Genomic DNA, 23,128 nt, shown 5'->3' with positions numbered 1-23,128 from the left:
GTCACTGAATGGCAAAGCAAGGGTTGTAACGTGTTCTCCATCATTGGCTGATTCAGAATGTCATTTCTATCATGCACGTTCCGTTTAACAACGGTGGGAAAAAGTACTCAATTGTCAGACTTGAGTAAAAGTAATGATACCTTAATAGAAAATGACTAGATAGAAATGAGTACTTTTGGGTGTCAGGGAAATGTATGGGAGTAAAAATTACATATTTTATTTAGTAATGTAGAGGAGTAAAAGTAAAAGTTGTTCATTACAGATACCCCCCAAAACGACCGAAGTAGTACTTCAAAGTATGTTTCTTAAGTACACCACTGTAGTTTAAGAGGTACGAGAAAAGTATAAATCTTTAATATAAAGCTAACTATACCACAGTCAAATTGTAGGCTAGGCTATTTCACATTTAATTTTATTTATTTAACTAGGCAAGTCAGTTAAGAATAAATTATTATTCACAATGACGGCCTACACCAGCCAAACCTGGACTGGACGACGTGCGGCGGGTTGTGATACAGCTTGGATTTGATCCAGGGCGTCTGTAGTGACGCCCCAATCACTGAGATGCAGTACGGTGCATACTGTCCCCAAGGTCAACTCCGAAAATAGAACTCAGAGCACCGACGGTGTTGAAGGCAATAGGCTATACCACTGGCACAACACAAACAAAAACAAACCACATTTGAGCGCCGATTTCACAGTCTTAACAAGGAGTAGCAATGGAGCATGAAGGATCGCACCGTTTTGCAAGGAAAAAGCGAAGGACTCGCCTCTGGCTAATCATGGGTCTCTGTGCTGTACTTTCACTTGTCGTTATCCTCGCTATTTCTCTGGGAGTAGTGCACAGTCACGCACTGTCTAGTTCCAGCCCATCGAGTGAAAGCCTAAAAAAAACGATTATTGACAAATGTGAAGCATTTATACAGAACAACAAATCTTCAAGGTGAGACGCTTTTATTGGATTTATTTTGCACATTTCATTTACATTTTTAGCTTATTGTTAAAAGTAACTCAAACTTCAGGTTAACTCATTTTTGCAGCAGCTTATTCCATTGCCATTGCCATAGTCGAATAGAATTACATGTAGACTCAATTGTATTTATGATGTAGCCTCCCTGTCTGTATGTGAACCTGCATTGTTTTATGGCACAGGTGGTTGTGGATTTGCCTTGTAACAACAGGGTGGCTAGCTTGTTCAAGCTCGGCTCTGATACTCTCTCACTGTTCCCCATCTGGCTATAATACAGTCAAGACAGCTTAACACAATGAGTAAACAGTTAAAACAGTTGAGTTTTCTCCTATTCAGTAACCATTTCTCAGGGAGCTATTCCTTCCTCAATCAATGATTGGCCATATTTTGTATTTGTATGATAATGCAGTAATACTATTCTTGATTATTCCTGTGATTGTTCCAGTGCAAACAACTGTCAAAAGATATGGAGTGCATTTCAGCAAGCATTCGTGGGGAGGGACCCATGTAATGTACCGATGGAGGCCTATGACCCCCTTATCCATACTGTGATCCAGGATCCTGTCTGTAACAGGGTGAGATACCCACACACGCTCTCTCACACACCACTCAAATATATTCATATGTTTTGTTTTATTGACAGCTGCAAGTAAATATTTAATTTTTTTACATTTCATTGCACCACCAGATGTTGTTTTGGAGCAAAACAAAGAAAATAGTGCATGACTTCACAGAGAAGCGAGATTGCTTCTTGACCCTCGAGGACACACTAGTTGGCTTCATCATGAATGGACTGACCTGGTGTGGCAAGGAGGAGAGCAATGGTAAGACTCAAATGGAGCTACACACCATCAGTCTGTACATTTCCATTCATTTTATTTTTTATTTAACCTTTATTTAACTAGGCAAGTCAGTTAAGAACAAATTCTTATTTAAAATGACGGCCTACCAAAAGGCAAAAGGCCTACGGGGACTGGGGCTGGGATAAACAAAAAAAATCTAATAATAAATAGGACAAAACACACATATGACAACAGAGAGAACACTACATAAAGATAGACCTAAGACAACCACAGAGCAAGGCTGCAACACATACAGCATGGTAGTAACACAACATGGCAACAACATGGTAGCAACACAACATGGCAGCAGCACATGGTAGCAGCACAAAACATGGTACGGACATTATTGGGCACAGACACATGTTTGTATATCATGCAAAGCAGCCATAATTGTCAGTGAGAGTGTCCATGATTGAGTCTTTAGATGGAGAGATTGAGATGAAACTGTCCAGTTTGCGTGTTTATTGCAGCTCGTTCCAGTCGCTAGCTGCATTGAACTGAAAAGATGAGCGACCCAGGGATGTGTGTGGTTTGGGGACCTTTAACAGAATGTGACTGGCAGAATGGGTGTTGTAAGCACAGGATGAGGGCTGCAGTAGATATGTCGGATAGAGGGGAGTGAGGCCTAAAAGGGTTTTATGAATAAGCATCAACAAATGAGTCTTGCGACGGGTATACAGAGATGACCAGTTTACAGAGGAGTATAGAGTGCAGTGATGTATCCTATAAGGCGCATTGGTGGCAAATCTGATGGCCGAATGGTAAAGAACATCTAGCTGCTCGAGAGCCCCCTTACCTGCTTATCCATAAATTACGTCTCCATAATCTAGCATGGGTAGGATGGTCATCTCAATCAAGGTTAGTTTGGCAGCTGTGGTGAAAGAGGAGTGATTACGATAGAGGAAACCAAGTCTAGATTTAACTTTAGCCTGCAGCTTTGATATGTGCTGAGAGAAGGACAGTGTACCATCTAGCCATACTCCCAAGTACTTGTATGAGTACTTGTAACTCTAAACCCTCAGAGGTAGTAATCACACCTGTGGGGAGAGGGGCGTTCTTCTTACCAAACCACATGGCCTATGTTTTGGAGGTATTCAGAACAAGGTTAAGGGCAGAGAAAGCTTGTTGGACACTAAGAAAGCTTTGTTGTAAAGCGTTTAACACAAAATCCAGAGCTGAGTATAAGACTGTATCATCTCCATATAAATGGATGATAGAGCTTCCTACTGCCTGATCTATATTGTTGATGTAAATTGAGAAGAGCGTGGGGCCTAGGATTGAGCCTTGAGGTACTCCCTTGGTGACAGGCAGTGGCTGAAACAGCAGATGTTCTGACTTTATACACTGCACTCTTTGAGAGAGGTAGTTAGCAAACTAGGCTAAAGACCCCTCATAGACACCAATACTCCTTAGCCGGGCCACAAGAATGGAATGATCTACCGTATCAAAAGCTTTGGCCAAATCAATAAAAATAGCAGCACAACATTGCTTAGAATCAAGGGCAAGGGTGACATTATTGAGGACCTTTAAGGTTGCAGTGACACATCCATAACCTGAGTGGAAACCAGATTGCATACCAGAGAGAATACTATAGACATCAAGAAAGCCAGTCAGTTGATTTTTGACAAGTTTTTCCAACACTTTTAATCAACAGGGCAAAATAGAAATAGGCCTAGGATTAGCTTTAAATAAAGGACGAACCGTGGCTGCCTTCCAAGCAATGGGAACCTCCCCAGAGAGGAGAGACAGGCTTGGCAATGATAGGGGTAGCAACTTTAAAGAGGAAAGGGTCTAAATCATCTGACCCAGATGTTTTTTTGTGGTCAAGTTTAAGGAGCTCCTTTAGTACCTCGGACTCAGTGACCACCTGCAGGGAGAAACTTTGTAGCAGGGCAGGCAAAAAAGAGGGAGAAGTGTCGGGGCTAGTCACATTAGAAGGGGTGAGAGATGAGGAAATGTTGTACGGGCAAGGAGGCATGGCTGAGTCAGATAGGAATCCTGTCTTAATGAAGTGGTGATTAAAGAGCTCAGCCATGTGCTTCTTGTCAGTAACAACCAGATCATCAACATTAAGGGACATGGGTAGCTTTGAGGAGGAGGGTTTATTCTCCAGGTCTTTAACTGTTTTCCAGAACTTATTTGGGTAGACTCACAGAGAGAGAACTGCTCCTTAAAGTAATTAACTTTGGCTTTCCGGATAGCCTGAGTGCACTTATTTCTCATTTGCCTGAATGAGAGTCGGTCAGCCTGAGTATGTGTGTGCCGAGCTTTTCACCAGCCAAATGCAATTCTTGAGGTGGAGTAACTCTGCAAGATCATGGTCAAACCAGGGGCTGAACCTGTTTTTAATTCTAATTTTCTTTATGGGGCATGTTTGTTAACAATACCATTGAAAATATTTTTTAAAAGGAGGTACAAGCGTCTACAACAGAGGGGACCAAGCTGATTCTATACCATTTTACAGAGGCCAGGTCTTGAAGGAAGGCTTTCTCATTACATTTATTTAGCAAGTGTCTACGTCAAATCAGGACAGGTCGTTTCACTGAGCAGCCATTATGAACACAGGCTGTGATATAGTGATCACTTAGGTCATTACAGAAACCATCAGTCTGATACCTATCAGGATCATTTGTGAGGATAACATCAAGCAGAGTAGCCTTTTCGGGGTGTTTGGAGTCATACCTTGTGGGATTGGTAATAATCTGAGAGAGATTTAGGGAGTCCCATTGCTTTAGGATTTAGTCAGGTGGTTTAAGCATGTCCCAGTTTAGGTCACATAGCAGGACAAATTCAGACTTAGTGTAAGGGGCCAGGCCGGTGCTGATGGAGGACGATATCACCCAGCAACAGTCAACAAAGAGCAATTTGAAAGTTTAATGCTTAAAACCAGCAAATCAAATTGTTTGGGGACAGACTTGGTGGAGACAACCAAGCACTGAAGGTGATCGTTGGTAAAGATTGCCATTCACCCAAATTTAGAAGATCTGTCTTGCCAAAAAAAGTTCTAACCAGAAAGGTTAACATAAGTATTCAAAACACTCTCAGTAATGACCAACACATCTGGATTGGAGCTGTGAACCCACAGTTTCAAGTGATCCATTTTAGGTAATAAGCATCTAGTGTTAAACGTGAAGAAAACCCAGGCTCTTACGAGAGCAGAAATCAGTGAAGCAGATATCAGAGCACAAGTCAGAATTGGGGCTAACAACAGTAGATGGCCCAGGGTGTACATGCACATTTCCAGATATAAACAGCAAGAATACAATCAAGGCACGGCAGAGGACAGGGAGATCTCTACAGTGTTGATTTATGACATTTGAATGTGCATTAGATGGCAACATGATCAGCAATTTAATCAGGTAATATGAAAAAAAGCCTGCGAGAGGTGGTTAGAATAGGATGGGAGACCAAAAGTCTGTGTAACCAATAGAGAGTCAGAGTCCCGATTGTGGGAACAAACATAGTCTGACCCAAGGTTGGGTAAACAAAAAAGTTCATAATCAACAAAGCATGCAGGAGTCATGACGCAAATAGCTAAATGCACAAGAAAAAAATATAATGTATAACGACTTGGGGCTAGCCATTGTAAGTTCAGAGTCACTCGCCCCAACAGTGCGTGTGTGCTGGAGGCGAGCGAAAGCTCGGGAGAGGGGGGGGTGTATTGGGGTTACCTGTACCAGACAGGGGGAGACAGGCCAGGGCAGATGGTGATCAGATCGCCAGGTGGAATCCAAGCAGCAGTGCAGCAGGCAACTGGAGTAGGTGTCACACCCACATAACACAGTGATAGCCATAAACATGTCAAGTACAGTGTGCTATGTCAGATCTATGTCTAATCTAAAAAAATGACAGCTAATAGACCATACATGTACAGTATAAACCACTAATGTACTGGTTGTTTTTACAATGCACCCCAAATGGCAATCTCTTCCATATATAGTGCAGAGTTCCACTCCCCTCTGTATGTATTTGGACAGTGAAGCAAACGTTTTAAATTTGGCTCTATACTACAGCTTTTTGGATTTGAGATTAAATGTTTCATATGAGGTGAAAGTACAGAATGTTACCTTTTATTTGAGGGTATTTTCATACATTTCTGTTTTACCTGGGCCCCTCGTTTGAAGAAGTCATAAGTATTTGGGCAAATTCCCTTAGGATATTAAAGTGTGTGTGTGTGTGTGTGTGTGTGTGTGTGTGTGTGTGTGTGTGTGTGTGTGTGTGTGTGTGTGTGTGTGTGTGTGTGTGTGTGTGTGTGTGTGTGTGTGTCTGTCTGTCTGTCTGTCTGTCTGTCTGTCTGTCTGTCTGTCTGTCTGTCTGTCTGTCTGTCTGTCTGTCTGTCTGTCTGTCTGTCTGTCTGTCTGTCTGTCTGTCTGTCTGTCTGTCTGTCTGTCTGTCTGTCTGTCTGTCTGTCTGTCTGTCTGTCTGTCTGTCTGTCTGTCTGTCTGTCTGTCTGTCTGTCTGTCTGTCTGTCTGTCTGTCTGTCTGTCTGTCTGTCTGTCTGTCTGTCTGTCTGTTTCTTTCCACAGAAACGTTCACCACAGGGTGCCCAGGCTGGACAGACTGTGTCAACAACACAGTTCGTTCATTCTGGAATCGGGCCTCAGCAGCAGTAAGTTCTTTTCAGATTGTTAGTGAGCCAGCCGAGGTGCTTTGAAATCTTACACCTACTAGCCATGAATACAAAATGACTTGATCAAAATATACTGATATGAATTAGATAGCCACAAACCAATCCAAATTCAGTCTGTGATTGTGATGGGGAGCAGAGGAAATGGTTTCACTGTCTAACTGTTCATCAATTGGCCTTTGTGTCTGTCTCCATGGAAACACATTTCTTAGCTCTCCCCTGATTGGACAATGTCCTACATGGCGATGGGATATAGGTTACACACTTTCATGCAGTTACACTTTGGAATTCAGGACAGCACAACACATGTTTGTGTTGAATTTTCTATTCATAGACAGTGAAGTTCACGATATAATGTCTGAATAGATTAGTGTAGGTGTGGGGGAGAATTCGTTGTTTTTCTAAATCTGTGAGTTATGAGGGTTGCAGAATATGGGTCAGCAGTGGGAGTCAGTGACCTGTTAAAAATGAGTAGGATTCACTGGAATGTCGCTGGAAATTTGCTGGAAATCTAAGCTTGTTCTTTCAAACTGATTTTGCAATTCAAGTGTTATTTTCCTTCGCTGTGGGTGTTACTTCCCTTCTATGGACATTGTATTCGTCTTTCCCTGTTAGTTTGCAGATGCCGCATGTGGTGATGTCACAGCCATGCTGAATGGCTCTATTGCCACTCCTTTCAGCCCCACCAGGTAAGGTGCAATGACTGGGTCCTAAATGGCAACCTATTCTCTATAAAGTGAACAACTTTTGACCAAAGACCTACTGTATGGGCTCTGTTCAAAAGTAGTGTACTATATATGGAATAGGGTGTCATTTGAGACACATTTATATGTTTGGCCTGGCCCGTCTCCAATAATAACACCTCAGCACAAAAATGTGATAGTCTTATCAAGACGTTTCACTGTGCAATGGTATGTGTTATTTCAACTGATTCATGTAGTGATATTCTCTGATCTGGAAAAATACAAATACTCACAGATATGGCGGTCATGACATTTTGTCAGCCGGTGATAGTCAAGCAAATAACTGCCGGTGTCACGGTTATTTACCTTTAATGAACATGAACACATTTAGCATCTCCTGGCTTCCATGCATAGCCTTCAAAGCCACTGATGCAGACCTTTGGAACATCTACATTTTAAAAAGTCTAATAAAAAACCATCTCAATGAATCCATTATTTATTTTAGAAGAAGAAGAAATGTAGTCTGTTTCAGAAGAACAGAATAGCATACTCTGAGTTAGGCCCTGATCTGGTTATGCCGTATGGCTGTGCGCTACACTAGTTCATTTAGCAGGCAAGATTTGCTTAGAATTTCGTGGCATTATTTTATAGTATGAAGAATACAATTGAACATAGCTGAATAAAATAGAAAGGATATTTTCTTCAAAGTATTTGAGGGAGTGAGTACATCCGGTTAATGTTTTTTGAGCGGTTAACAAAAAAACAGGTACTCATATATGCTTAATTTAGAGGTATTTATGTAACTTTAGCTGTGATACAAACTTTGGGCTATATGTTTACATTTTTAATACATTTTAAGGCTGCATGATCAAATCAAATTGTATTTGTCACATGCACCGAATACAACAGGTGTACCTTACAGTGAAATGCTTACTTACAGCCCTTAACCAACAATGCAGTTTTAAGAAAAATACCATTTAAAAAATATAAAACTAACAAATAATTTCACTGTAGCAGTAAAATAACAATAGCGAGGCTATATACAAGGGGAACCGGTACAGAGTCAATATGCGGGGGCACCGGTTAGTCAGGGTAATTGAGGTAATATATAGAGTTATTAAAGTGACTATGCATTGATAATAACAGAGAGTAGCAGCAGCGTAAGAGGGGGGGGGTAATGCAAATAGTCTGGGTAGCCACTTGAATAGATGTTAGTTGTCTTATGGCTTGGGGGTAGAAGCTGTTTAGAAGCCTCTTGGACCTAAACTTGGCGCTCCGGTACCGCTTACCATGCAGGTAGCAGAGAGAACAGTCTATAACTACGGTGGCTGGAGTCTTTAACAATTTTTAGGGCCTTCCTCTGACACCGCCTGGTATAGAGGTCCTGGATGGCAGGAAGCTTGGCCCCAGTGACGTACTGGGCTGAACACACTACCCTTGCGGTTGGAGGCCGAGCAGTTGCCATACCAGGCAGTGATGCAACCAGTCAGGATGCTCTCGATGGTGCAGCTGAAGAACATTTTGAGGATCTGAGGACCCATGCCAAATCTTTTCAGTCTCCTGAGGGGGAATAGGTTTTGTCATGCCCGCTTCATGACTGTCTTGGTGTGCTTGAACCATGTACTTTTGTTGGTGATATGGACACCAAAAAACTTGAAGCTCTCAACCTGCTCCACTACAGCCCCATTGATGAGAATGGGGGCATGCTCGGTCCTCTTTTTCCTGTAGTCCACAATCGTCTCCTTAGACTTGATCACGTTGAGGGAGAGGTTGTTGTCCTGGCACCACACTGCCAGGTCTCTGACCTCCTCCCTATATGCTGTCTCATTGTTGTCAGTGATCAGACCTACCACTGTTGTGTCATCGGCAAACTTAATGATGGTGTTGTAGTCGTGCCTGGCCGTGCAGTCATGAGTGAACAAGGTGTACAGGAGGAGACTGAGCACGCACCCCTGAGGGGCCCCCCGTGTGTAGGATCAGCGTGGCGGATGTGTTGTTACCTACCCTTACCACCTGGGGGCAGCCTGTAAGGAAGTCCAGGATTCAGTTGCAGAGGGAGGTGTTTAGTTCCTGGGTCCTTAGCTTAGTGATGAGCTCTGATGGCACTATGGTGTTGAATGCTGAGCTCTAGTCCGTGAATAGCATTCTCACCTAGGTGTTCCTTTTGTCCAGGTTTGAAATGGCAGTGTGGAGTGCAATAGAGATTGCATCATCTGTGGATCTGTTGGGGCGGTATGCAAATTGGAGTGGGTTTAGGGTTTCTGGGATAATGGTGTTGATGTGAGGCATGACCAGCCTTTCAAACCAGTCATTTAGGCAGGTTACCTTAGTGTTCTTGGGCACAGGAACTATGGTGGTCTGCTTGGCACATGTTGGTATTACAGACTCAGGGAGAGGTTGAAAATGTCAGTGAAGACACTTGCCAGTTGATCAGCACGTACTCGCAGTACACGTCTTGGTAATCCATCTGGCCCTGCGGCCTTGTGAATGTTGACCTACTCACATCGGCTACGGAGAGTGTGATCACACAGTCATCCAGAACGGCTGATGCTCTCATGCATGCTTCAGTGTTACTTGCCTCGAAGCGAGCATGGAAGTAATTTAGCTCGTCTGGTAGGCTTGTGTCACTGGGCAGCTCTCGGCTGTGCTTTCCTTTGTAGTCTGTAATAGTTTGCAAGCCCTGCCACATCCAACGAACGTCGGAGCCGGTGTAGTACGATTCGATCTTAGTCCTGTATTGATGCTTTGCCTGTTTGATGGTTCATCGGAGGGCATAGCTGGATTTCTTATAAGCTTCCGGGTTAGAGTCCCGCACCTTGAAAGTGGCAGCTCAAGCCTTTAGCTCAGTGCAGATGTTGCCTGTAATCCATGGCTTCTGGTTGGGGTATGTACGTACAATCACTGTGGCGACGACGTCATCGATGCACTTATTGATGAAGCCAGTGACTGATGTGGTGTACTCTTCAATGCCATCAGAAGAATCCCGGAACATGTTCCAGTCTGTGCTAGCAAAATAGTTCTATAGCTTAGGATCTGCTTCATCTGACCACTTCTTTATTTATTGAGTCACGGGTGCTTTCTGCTTTAATTTTTGCTTGTAAGCAGGAATCATGAGGATAGAATTGTGGTCAGATTTGCCAAATGGAGGGCGATGGAGAGCTTTGTACGCGTCTCTGTGTGGAGTAAAAGTGGTCTAGAGTTTGCACATTTAACATGCTGGTAGAAAGTAGGTAAAACAGATTTAAGTTTCCCTGCATTAAAGTCCCCGGCCACTAGGAGCGCCGCCTCTGGATGCGCATTTTCCTGTTTGCTCATGGCGGTATACAGCTCATTGAGTGCGGTTTTAGTGCCAGCCTTGGTCTGTGGTGGTATGTAGACAGCTACAAAAAATACAGATGAAACCTCTCTAGATAGATACTGTGGTCTCCAGCTTATCATGAGATACTCTACCTCAGGCGAGCAAAACCTCAAGACTTCCTTAGATATCGTGCACCAAATGTTGTTTACAAATATACATAGGCCCGCCACCCCTTGTCTTACCAGATGCTGCTGTTCTATCCTGTCGATACAGTGTTTAACCCGCCAGCTGTATGTTATTCATGTCTTTGTTTAGCCACGACTCGGTGAAACATAAGATATTTGTAAAGGAGTGTGTATCTGGCTGCAGGGAAGTCAGGCTAGGAGAGCAGAAATGCGTAGCAAACGGAGCCCTTGATTGAGGCGAACAATACACGGCACTCAGAAAACTAAACACACACAGGTTACAATAACTGTAATGAATTTCGTCTGCTGTTTGAAGAGAGTCAGACCGAAATGCAGCGTGTAGGTTACTCATGACTTTTAATGAAGAAAATAGCGGTACATGAAATAACTGAAAAATACAAAAACAACACACGAGTGAAACTAATTACAGCCTATCTGGTGACTAACACAGAGACAGGTACAATCACCCACGAAATACAACGCGCACTCAGGCTGCCTAAATACGGTTCCCAATCCGAGACAACAAGAATCAGCTGACTCCAATTAGGAATCGCCTCAGGCAGCCAAGCCTAACTAGACACACCCCTAATAATACACACTCCCAATTAATACAAACCCCAATACGAAATACAACATATAAACCCATGTCACACCCTGGCCTACCCAAACAATTAACAAAAACACAAGATACAATGACCAAGGCGTGACAGAACGCCCCCCACTAAGGTGCGGACTCCGGGACGCACCTCAAGAGCATAGGGAGGGTCCGGGTGGGCGTCTGTCCATGGTGGCGGTTCTGGCTCGGGACGTGGACCCCACTCCATAAATGTCCTAGTTCCTCCCCTTCGCGTCCTAGGATAATCCACCTTCTCCGCCGACAATGGCCTAATAGTCCTCACCCTGATCCCCACATAACTGAGGGGCAGCTCGGGACCGAGGGGCAGCTCGGGACAGAGGGGCAGCTCGGGACAGAGGGGCAGCTCGGGACAGAGGGGCAACTCAGGATAGAGGGGCATCTCAGGACAGCAGGGCAGCTCAGGACAGAGGGGCATCTCGGGACAGAGGGGCAGCTCGGGACAGAGGGGCAGCTCGGGATAGAGGGGCAGCTCGGGACAGAGGGGCAGCCCGGTACTGAGAGGAAGCTCAGTACTGAGAGGAAGCTCAGGCAGGTAGTAGGCTCCGGTAAATCCTGGCTGGCTGGTGGAACTGGATGATTCAGGTTGTCTGGCCGATCTAGAAGATCTTGGCAGACTGGCACTTCTGGCGGATCCTGGCAGACTGGCACTTCTGGTGGATCCTGGCAGACTGGTGACGCTGGGCTGACTGGCGGCGCTGGGCAGACTGGGAGCACTGGTGGCGCTGAACAGACAGGAGACTCCGGCAGCGCAGGAGAGGAGAAAGGCTCTTGCTGCGCTAAACAGGCGGGAGACTCCAACAGCGCAGGAGAGGAGAACAGCTCTGGCTGCGCTAAACAGGCGAGGCGCACTGGACGCGCTGGGCCGACTGGAAGCACTGGTGGCGCTGGACAGACAGGAGATTCCGGCAGCGCAGGAGAGGTGAAAGGCTCTGGCTGCGCTAAACAAGCGGGAGACTCCGGCAGCGCAGGAGGGGGGAAAAGCACCGGCTGTGCTGAACAGGCGAGGCGCACTGGAGGCCTGGTGCGTGGTGCTGGAACTGGTGGTACTCGCGCGAGGACACGCACAGGAAGCCTGGTGCGGGGAGCTGCTACCGGAGGACTGGTGTGTGGAGGTGGCACAGGATGGGCTAGACCGTGAAGACGTACTGGAGATCTTGAGAGCAGTGTAGGCACAGGACGTGCAAGGCTAGGGATGTGCACAGGAGGCCTGGTGCGTGAGGCTGGCACCAACTTCACCAGCTGACTAACACGCACCTCAGGTTGAGTATAGAGCGCTAACTCAGGTGCTATTAAATCCCCGACACGATCCGTCGGACTAATATTATATCTATAGCACCAAGCTAGCAACTCCCTCATTACTCTCCACTCCACTTTCCCCATTAACTCCTTCACAGTCTCTGCTTCGCTCACCTCTAACACTGGCTCTGGTTCAGGTCTCCTCCTTGGCTCCTCACGATGAACAAGGAGAGTTGGCTCAGGTTTATCTCCTGACTCAGCCATACTCTCCCTAAGCCCCCCCCCAATACATTTTTTGGGGTGACTTTCCGGTTTCCAACCGCGTCGCCGTGCTGCCTCCTCATACTTGCGCTTTCCCCCGTTACCTTCGGTTCTCGCTCTCTATAACCGTGCTTTCCTTTTCGATTCCATACGTGTATAGCCCTCTTCGCATTGCTGTAGGGAATCCCAGGCGGGCTCCTGCACTCGCTCTGGGTCGGCCGCCCACCTGTCGATTTCCTCCCACGTAGTATACTCCTTGCTTCTGTTGTCCATAACGTCCTCCTTCAGATCCTGCCAGTTCACACGCTGCTCGGTCTGTGAATGGTGGTGGGTGATTCTGTAATGAATTTCGTCTGCTGTTTGAAGAGAGTCAGACCGAAATGCAGCGTGTAGGTTACTCATGACTTTTAATGAAGAAAATAGCGGTACATGAAATAACTGAAAAATACAAAAACAACAAACGAGTGAAACTAATTACAGCCTATCTGGTGACTAACACAGAGACAGGTACAATCACCCACGAAATAGAACGCGCACTCAGGCTGCCTAAATATGGTTCCCAATCCGAGACAACAAGAATCAGCTGACTCCAATTAGGAATCGCCTCAGGCAGCCAAGCCTAACTAGACACACCCCTAATAATACACACTCCCAATTAATACAAACCCCAATACGAAATACAACATATAAACCCATGTCACACCCTGGCCTACCCAAACAATTAACAAAAACACAAGATACAATGACCAAGGCGTGACAATAACCCGGCGCAAACCAGCCTGGAGTACACATACATTTACACATAACAATTCCACGCACAGACATGTGGGGAAACAGGTTGATATGCAAGATGAGTAATGAGGGAAAGCAAACCATGTGTGCAGGAAAACAGGACAAAACAAATGGAAAATTAAAGGTCGATCGCAATGGCTAGAAGACCGGTGACGCCGAACGCCGCCCGAAACAAGGAGAGGGACCGACTTCGGTGGAAGTCGTGACAATATTACAGTTTTTAATGTCCCGTTGGTAGGATATACGTGCTTTTAGTTTGTCCAATTTATTATCCAATGATTGTACGTTGGCCAATAGTACGGATAGCAAAGGCAGATCGTCTGCGGATCCTCACAAGGCACCTCGATCTCTTTCCGTGATACCTCTTCCGTCTTTTACTCCTGTGAATGACGGGGATGAGGGCCTGTTCGGATGTCTGGAGTAAATCCCTCTCGTCCAACTCATTAAAGAGAAATTCTTCATCCAGTTCAAGGTGAGTAATCGTTGTTATGATTTCAAGAAGCTCTTTTCGGTCATAAAAGACAGTAGCAGGAACATTATGTACAAGATAAGTTACAAAAAAACAAAACAAAATAAATAGTGTGGTTGGTTAAGAGCCCATGAAACGGCAGCCATCCCCTCTGGCGCCATCTACAGAAACTACATCTACAGATGAGACTAATGATGATTTGAAAAAAGTTGCATGAAAGGCATGAGCTTTGCTTAGTTTTTTAATGTACTTCATCAGTCTCTCATTCACAATTTGGCCGCACCAAAGTATCTCGCTCTCACATGGCTCTCCGTCACTTGATCAGGTCATTCTCACAGCCGACAAGTGAAGACAGACACATCGGGGACGCAATTGACGTGCGAGTCCTTATCCTATTCCGAGGCACCAATTGAAGATATTGGAAGAACTGTTCACATTTACTTTTCGCCAGCCAACAAGATGAGTAGGCCTAACGAACAGCAAAAGCACCAGCCTATGTCAATCTACTATCCCCTATAGTACAAAAGTTAACCTATTCTATTCTGTGTGAGAAATAAATATTCCAAACATAGTCTGGGACAGTTGTGGGATTCGATAGATCCCAAATTAATGCAACCACTGGCATCAAAAAACATGTTTTAAGTAATGAGGCTGTCGCAACAGATCATAACGTTTAGCTAAAAATGTTGATGAACTATTATGCTATTTATAGCACATTATAAGCACAGCAATGCACACACACGGCAGTAGGCTATAAGCGCAAATGTTCCATTAGCAGGAAAATACCATTCTCAAAAGTGACTGGCAAATTATGCATGTAAACGCTTTTATTATAAAGGTGTATTTTTATGGTGAAAACGATCTTGCCCAAACTTGAAACTCACGCGCTGCATATGCATGCCAGTTAAACTGTAACCCGCTGTAAAGCACGTTTGGTAGGCTACTAATGACCATCAGCAGCATCAGAGCTTGGAGAAGCTTAAATACCATGACTAAACGGTCACGTGGAATTTGACTGCATTCATGGCTTGTGAACGCCGGTGGAGCAGGGATACCGTCACCCTAACAGCCGTACTCACAGACAACCGAGCCAAAAACATAATTTTACCACAGCTGCCATTTCCACCAAAATGTAGAACCCCTCTATTGCCACAACACTAGGCATGTTATTAGTAGACTGTTATATTTTTGTTTGCTTACGCAATAGTGCACCTGCGTAGTTGATCGATTTCATGTAAATTCTGATCTTTACACATTTCTATGTTTGTCTTTTATGTGAAGTATTTTTGCCACCATCGAGGTGAAAAGGTTCAAAGCTGCCAAAGTGAAGAGCCTGAGTGTTGTCCTCGTGACCAAGGAGAATAAGGGGTAAGCTTTTTGTCCAGACAAACTGACGTGTGTGCGTGTGTGTGTGTGCGTGTGTGCACGTGTGTGTGTGTGTGTGTGTGTGTGTGTGTGTGTGTGTGTGTGTGTGTGTGTGTGTGTGTGTGTGTGTGTGTGTGTGTGTGCGTGTGCGTGTGCGTGTGCGTGTGCGTGTGCGTGTGTGTGCGTGTCTGTCATAGTTGATTTGTATGTCTTTCATAATCACTGCACCTGCATTGTGCCTAGTATGGGATTATGTAAAAAAGTAGAACGAATGTCTGTTTATATATAGGATATATGTAGGCTTTATGTTTCATGGGATATTATGACATATTATAATTGTTTCATGTCTTTCTCTGCTAAAGGACAACATGTGATGATCCCTCCTTACAGGACCTACAGAAAGAGATAGAGCCAAAACTCAAGTATAATTGCAAGGCGGTTCCTGAGTAAGTGAGGAGGTTACAATATAACTATTGATTACAACAAATCTGTCTGATATTGTGTGAGTGTGGACACAGAAATGTCTCCATTGTTAAAAAATGTGAAATGAACACTGAGAGTGTTAAATCAACACTGAAAGTGTTGTCTGTGGACCCATATATACACTGTAACAGTGTTAAATGAACACACTGATTAGTGTAACTTCTTATTCAGATATTCCATAGAGTGCCTTTCGAATAAATTGTAGTTAACACCCATGGCTGTATTTGTTAGTGACAGAGACATGGTTGTTGCATTCATCCATTTTCGATCCTATGTTATTGTAATTTTTTATTTTTATTTAACAAAATACCATACACTACCGGTCGTAAGTTTTAAAACACCTACTCATTCAAGGGTTTTTCTTTATTTTTACTATTTTCTACAATATAGAATAATAGTAAAGACATCAAAACTATGAAATAACACATGGAATCATGTAGTAACCAAAAAAGTGTTAAACAAATCAAAATATATTTTAGATTTTAGATTCTTCAAATAGCCACCCTTTGGCTTGATGGCAGCTTTGCACACTCTTGGCATTCTCTCAACCAGCTTCACCTGGAATGCTTTTCCAACAGTCTTGAAGGAGTTCCCACATATGCTGAGCACTTGTTGGCTGCTTTTCCTTCACTCTGCGGTCCGACTCATCCCAAAACATCTCAATTTGGTTGAGGTCGGGGGATTGTGAAGGCCAGGTCATCTAATGCAGCACTCCATCCCTCTCCTTCTTGGTTAAATATCCCTCACACAGCCTGAAGGTGTGTTGGGTCATTGTCCTGTTGAAAAACAAATCATAGTCCCACTAAGCCCAAGCCAGATGGGATGGCGTATCACTGCAGAATGCTGTGGTAGCCATGCTGGTTAAGTGTGCCTTGAATTCTAAATAAATCACTGACAATGTCACCAGCAAAGCACCCCCATACCATAACACCTCCTCCTCTATGCTTTACGGTGGGAAATACACATGCAGAGATCATCCGTTCACCCACACTGCATCTCACAAAGACACAGCGGTTGGAACCAATAATCTCCAATTTGGACTCCAGACCAAGGACAATTTTCCACCGGTCTAATGTCCATTGCTCATGGTTCTTTGCCCATGCAAGTATCTTATTATTATTGTTGTCCTTTAGTAGTGGTTTCTTTGCAGCAATTCGACCAAGAAGGCCTGATTCACACAGTCTCCTCTGAACAGTTGATGTTGAGATGTGTCTGTTACTTTAACTCTGTAAAGCATTTATTTGGGCTGATTTTCCAGAGGCTGGTAACTCTAATGAACGTGTCCTCTGCAGCAGAGGTAACTCTGGGTCTTCCATTCCTGTGACGGTCCTCATGAGAGCCGGTTCATCATAGCTCTTGATGGTTTTTGTGACTGCACTTGAAGAGTGAAGTTCTTTACATTTTCCATATTGACCGACCTTCATGTCTTAAAGTAAAGATGGACTGTCATTTGTCTTTGCTTATTTGAGCTGTTCTTGCCATAATATGGACTTGGTCTTTTACCAAACAGGCCTATCTTGATGTTATTTTAATGGACAAACAATTTGCTTTTCTTTCAAAAACAAGGACATTTCTAAGTGACCCCAAACTTTTGAACAGTGAGGTTTTAGATGATCCAGCACTGTGGCCAGAGAAGGTACAATACCATGAAAGAGAAGCTATTGTTCGCAGACTAGCCAACAGGTGTGGTGAGGAGACAGAACTGTATAAAATCATGCCCCCAGACTCAGAAGGCAAGCCATTCCCCAGTTATTTACAGTACAGTAAGTCAGCAAACAGAAGCGAAAAGGTGCAGAGATACTGGCTTATTTATAGTAAGAGTGTAAAGGCATATTGCATTTCATGTGTTCTTTTTTTTCTCATGAGCAAAGTAAACCATCACCCAGTTCTCTGAATAGTAAGGATGGCTATAAGATATCATCAGTGAAATGGCGGAGAATGTATGACAAACTACCAGAGCATAAGGATGGTGTGTATCACAAGAACTGTTACTGGAAATGGACAAATCTGCAGCATACCATTACAACACCTACATGTATAGACAGTCAGCTGCAGAAACAAATTCAGTCAGAAATGTATAAAAACAGAGCACTTCTAGAAAGGAATTTGGATGTGACACTGTACTTAGCATCTAGGAATCAGCCATTCCGGGGCTATTGTTGTGACAGAAGAGATTGAACAAGCAATCTTGATGATGTGCATACTGGACATTACCTCGGCTTACTTGAACTGTTATCAAATTATGACCCGCTTTTACATGCGCACTTACAGAACGTCAGGGACAAAAAGAAAGGAGCACGACTGACTCTTTACCTCAGCGCTGAGAGCCAAAACGAGTTCATAGGAATATGTGGTCAAAGGGTTTTGAAAACAATACTTTATGAAAGAGAAGATGCAATGTATTCCTCGGTTATATGTGAAGAAACTCCAAACATTTCCCATACTGAGCAAAATGTATTATTGGTGAGATATGTACACAAAGATGAAGTCCAAGGATCTTTTGAATGGGAAATAATTTAACCTTTTATTGAATTTAAAGACTTCTAGAAAGACAGGCAGTAAAATTTCTGAAATTATTTTGAGTGCATTAGAAGAGCATGGTATTGACACCGCAGATTGCCATGGCCAAGGCTATTATAATGGTGCAAATATGTCAGGGGAAGTGAAGGGAGGTCAAGCACACATACTGCAAAATAATCCACTGGCCACATACTCACCTTGTGCCTCCCATACTCTTAATCTTGTGGGTGTACATGCAGCTCAGTCGTGCCCAGAAGTATCAACCTTTTTTGGCTGTGTGAATCGTCTTTACAATCTGTCCAGTTCCAGCCCAGAGCGATGGGCCATTCTCAAGGAAAAGACTGGCTGCTGTCTTAACCGCCTTTCAGACACACGATGGTGTGCGCGTATTGCTGCTGTCCAACCAATGGCAACTCATTTACCTTCTATCATCAAGGCCCTAGACATGCTTCTTGCTACCTGCAGCCTGACAAACGAAGCCAAATCTGAGGCAAAAGGTCTGAAAAGCTACATGTCTTTCAAGGCAATCTTCTTGCTCACTTTCTGGGTTTATTGAGAATAGAAGCCTAATTCTTCAGTCAGGAAATATTTCTCTGGACACTGAAGCAGCTCACATTAAGGCACTACAGGAAGAAATACAGGCTCTAAGTAAACAATGGGACACTCTTCTGGCAGAAGCCTCCATGGTGGAAAATGAAATGGGTGGAACTACTCAGTTTCACAGTGAACAGAGGAGCCACCAGAAAAAAAAGCAAATGAAAAGAAGTCAGACTGGATTTCGCAACACAGTGTTTTATGTGGCTCTGGATAGTATAATCAGTCATTTGGACACGATTGCACACAATTGCAGCTATATGCGAGGAGTTTTCAGGAGTATTTTTTGCTATGGTTAATCTCCTGTTGAACTTACTCAGGAATACCCACATAATGTCTTGACGCTACAGTTGTAGTTTCACAGATGCTTGTTCTCTGTAGGTACCAAATTTATGCCTGCAGTCCACATACTTCAGGAACATTTTTTTATGTGGGGTATGTTATTTAGGCATATATTTAGAAATGATGCATAGGGCAAAAGAGGGTTAGCCTTGTTTATAATAATTGGTAATAAATTATTTAATCTGAAACATGGATCATTGGTAATTTCTAAATTAAAACTGACTACAATACCATATATTCAAAAATAAGTCACAAAATGTGGAGTTATGTATAATAAAGCATTAAACAAAAAACATGATACAGACAGGTTTTGTTAACATTAGGAACCAAAATTGTTTGCAATACTGTTAATATAGGCAAAGGATGAAGGTGGAAACTAGAATCTGCACAACTGTAGTACAGAGCAGCAGAAGCTTATAGTTAGTACATTCAATAACACATATTGTTAGTACGTTATTTTAATCTGAAACATTCGGATTTTTATGTTAGGGGCCCGGTAGTTTATTTTTTTATGGGTGTACGTACATGAGTGTACGTATTTCACAAGGCCTTATTTTGAAGTCCTAGTTTTACCCTAATTCAAGGGCATGAAACTCATACACATCACCTTGAACCAAATTACTAACGTTTTCTAAACGAATCCAATATATTTCTTGTATTCATTGCACCGGTTACTGAAATAGTCGTTCTATACTGAACAAAAATATAAGTGCAACATGCAACAATTTCCAAGATTTTATTGAGTTACAGTTCATATAAGAAAATCAGTCAATTGAAATACATTCTTTAGGCCATAATCTATGGATTTCACATGACTGGGAATACAGATATGCACCTGTTGTTCACAGATACCTTAAAAACAAAGGTAGGTGCATGAATCGGGAAAACCAATCAGTATCTGGTGTGACCACAAAGTACTCCAAGCAGCGCAACACATCTCCTTCCCATAGAGTTGGTCCAAATGTTGATTGTGGCTTATTCCTCTTCAATGGCTGTGCGAATGGGTTATATGTATGGTGAGTACGCAGGCCATTGAAGATCTGGGACATTTTCTGCTTCCAGGAATTGTGTACTGATCCTTGCGACATGGGGATGTGCATTATCATGCTGAAACATAGTGATGGCAGTGGATGAATGGCCAGACAATGGGCTTCAGGATCTCGTCACGGTACCTCTGTGCATTCAAATTGCCATCAATAAAATGCAATTGTGTTCATTGTCTGAAGCTTATGCCTGCCCATATCATAACCCCACAGCCACCATGGGACACTCTGTTCACAACATTGACATCAGCAAACTGCTCGCCCACACGAAGCCATACATGTGGTCTGCGGTTGTGAGCCTCGTTGGATGTACTGCCAAATTCTCTAAAACTACGTTGAAGGCGGCTTATGGTAGAGAAATGAACATGTATTTCTTTAGCAACAGCTCTGGTGGACATTCCTGCAGTCAGCATGCCAATTGCACACTCCCTCAAAACTTCTGACATCTGTAGCCATGTGTTGTGACAAAACTGCACATTTAGAGTGGCCTTTTATTGTCCCCAGTGTAATGTGTAATGATATGTTGTTTGATCAGCTTCTTGATATTCCACACCTGTCAGGTCAATGGATTGCCTTGGCAAAGGAGAAATGCTCACTAACAGTGATGTAAACAAATTTGTGCAAAACAATTGAGAGAAATACGCTTTTTGTGCATCTGGAAAATTAGTTTTCAGCTCATGAAACATGGCACCAACACTTTACATGTTGCGTTTATATTTTTGTTCTGTGTAGTTTAGGTGCTTTAGGTACTCATAGCTTAGTTTTCCCAATCCTGGCAGTCATTCTGAATGCATGTTGCGGGTGACAAAATATTTCCAAAGTTGGATATCTCCACACTGGTTGGATTCCAACAGGAGTTACACATCACCTTGCAAGACAGTACAACAACACTTCCAGGACAGAAAACCATTATATTACTTGAGAAAAAAAGGTTTCGATTTGTTCCTAAAGGGGTAAAAACACTTACATTTACATTACATTTAAGTCATTTAGCAGACGCTCTTATCCAGAGCGACTTACAAATTGGTGCATTCACCTTATGACATCTTGTCACTATAGTTGTACCCTTTAAGGTCATCCTTTTTACCACAAAGTGATGTGTATGAGTTTCAGGCCCCTGTATTAGAGGGAAACTAGGTTATCAAAATCAAGCCGTTTGGTAGGTACTGTGATCATTTAAAAAAAAATAAAAGATGAAAACATATTTCTTTAGGTCTCACTTGGTGAACTCCGTAGGACAGAAAATGGATGAATGAAGCAGCCATGGGTGGTAACTCTACAATTTACTTGAAAATGCAAAGCACTCTTGGAATGATTTGAATACGACTGTACACTAAGCAGTGTGTTCATTTAACACTGTTCCGTTGTCTATAGGGGTCCACAGACTCAGTGTTAATTTAGTTTTTGTTAACACTGGAGCATTTGCTGTGTGTGTGTTAATACGTGTGTGTTTATGTATGCTGATTTGAAGCAACATTAAAGACACCTCTCACTCTCCTCAGGTCTAAGATCCAGGACTGCATTTCCCACCCAGACACAGCTTGTGGCGCCTGCTGGTAATACTGTCCAATCAGCAGTGAACAAGGCGTGGTCGTCAAGAGTATAAATGGATATTATTCCATCATGGAACCATGAACTAATATTTGAGCTGTCATCAAGCAGCCCCAAGCCTACCCTGATCGGCATAGCTTCCATTCTTTACAGAAGTTCTTACAATTTAATAATTTCCATAGTACCCCTTTTATCTTAAATTACAATTGCACCCTTTAGCAACCTAATTTGCATTATCTCCAGCACAATAGAACATCAAAAATGTATTTTTGATGAGATTTGTGGTGACGTGGAGAGAAAGAAAACACTCATTGCAGGTTTTGAAAATCACTGTTTTTCTTACTAATTAAAAAATAAAGGTGCAAGTTGGAACCAAATATGGTTCTTGAGAGCGATACCATAGGGGAACCATTTTCATGGGATGGTTCTTTGAAGACCCATGCAAAAATTCAAATCCAAAAATGTTTCGGCACTCCAGGACCAGAATTTAAAAGCCCTGCTGTAGGTTTTTAAACCTTATTTGCATATTTCCCAGGGTGCCTTTCACATTTAAAAATAAATCCCAAGTGTGCCGGGGAAGCCGGAGTGTTCCAATTGATCACCATTCAATGTGTCCAAAGGTACAAATCCGCCTTCCCGGCGGGCCCAGAGAGCAAATGATGTGCACTATAAGCCTAACGCTGGCCAATCGGATTTCTCATAGCAGGTGTAAAAAATAATAATAATGCTACAGCGAAGTTGATACTGTGAGATTTCAAAACTTTTAAAACCATGACTAGAGAGAGACTGTCATCGAATACAGCAAATACAGTTGAAGTCAGAAGTTTACATCCACTTAGGTTTCTTGTTAACAATCTATAGTTTTGGCAGTCGGTTAGGACATCTACTTTGTGCATGACACAAGTGATTTTTCCAACAATTGTTTACAGACATATTATTTCACTTATAATTCACTGTATCACAATTCCAGTGGGTCAGAAGTTTACATACACTAAGTTGAATATGCCTTTAAACAGCTTGGAAAATTCCAGAAAATTATGTCATGGCTTTAGAAGCTTCTGATAGGCTAATTGACATCATTTGAGTCAATTGGAGGTGTACGTGTGGATGTATTTCAAGGCCAACCTTCATACTCAGTGCCTCTTTGCTTGAAATCATGGGAAAATCTAAAGATATCAGCCAAGACCTTTTTTTATTGTAGACCTCCACAAGTCTGCTTCATCCTTGGGA

General features: G+C 43.1%; 1 protein-coding gene across 1 annotated transcript; it reads left to right on the top strand.

The window, feature by feature from the left end:
• Positions 1-547: 547 nt before the first annotated feature.
• Positions 548-22,732, top strand: LOC124039734 (ADP-ribosyl cyclase/cyclic ADP-ribose hydrolase 1-like). The gene is made up of 8 exons (XM_046356022.1): positions 548-943; positions 1,416-1,545; positions 1,659-1,794; positions 6,339-6,421; positions 7,055-7,128; positions 15,282-15,368; positions 15,728-15,811; positions 21,850-22,732. Exons 1-8 carry the CDS (start codon positions 720-722, stop codon positions 21,905-21,907), a joined length of 876 nt encoding a protein of 291 aa, XP_046211978.1. The 5' UTR covers positions 548-719; the 3' UTR covers positions 21,908-22,732.
• Positions 22,733-23,128: the final 396 nt, after the last annotated feature.

Source organism: Oncorhynchus gorbuscha, linkage group LG07 (genome assembly GCF_021184085.1).
Source record: "Oncorhynchus gorbuscha isolate QuinsamMale2020 ecotype Even-year linkage group LG07, OgorEven_v1.0, whole genome shotgun sequence".
In the NCBI taxonomy this organism is placed as follows: Eukaryota; Metazoa; Chordata; class Actinopteri; order Salmoniformes; family Salmonidae; genus Oncorhynchus; species Oncorhynchus gorbuscha.
Note: the sequence above shows the minus strand (reverse complement) of the source record. Positions and strands in the feature narration are given on the sequence as shown.

Coding starts and splice junctions, on each gene's coding strand:
- LOC124039734 (XM_046356022.1), top strand. CDS start 720: ATGGAGCATGAAGGATCGCACCGTTTTGCAAGGAAAAAGCGAAGGACT. Junction 944..1,415: donor CAGAACAACAAATCTTCAAG/GTGAGACGCTTT, acceptor TGATTGTTCCAG/TGCAAACAACTGTCAAAAGA. Junction 1,546..1,658: donor AGGATCCTGTCTGTAACAGG/GTGAGATACCCA, acceptor TTGCACCACCAG/ATGTTGTTTTGGAGCAAAAC.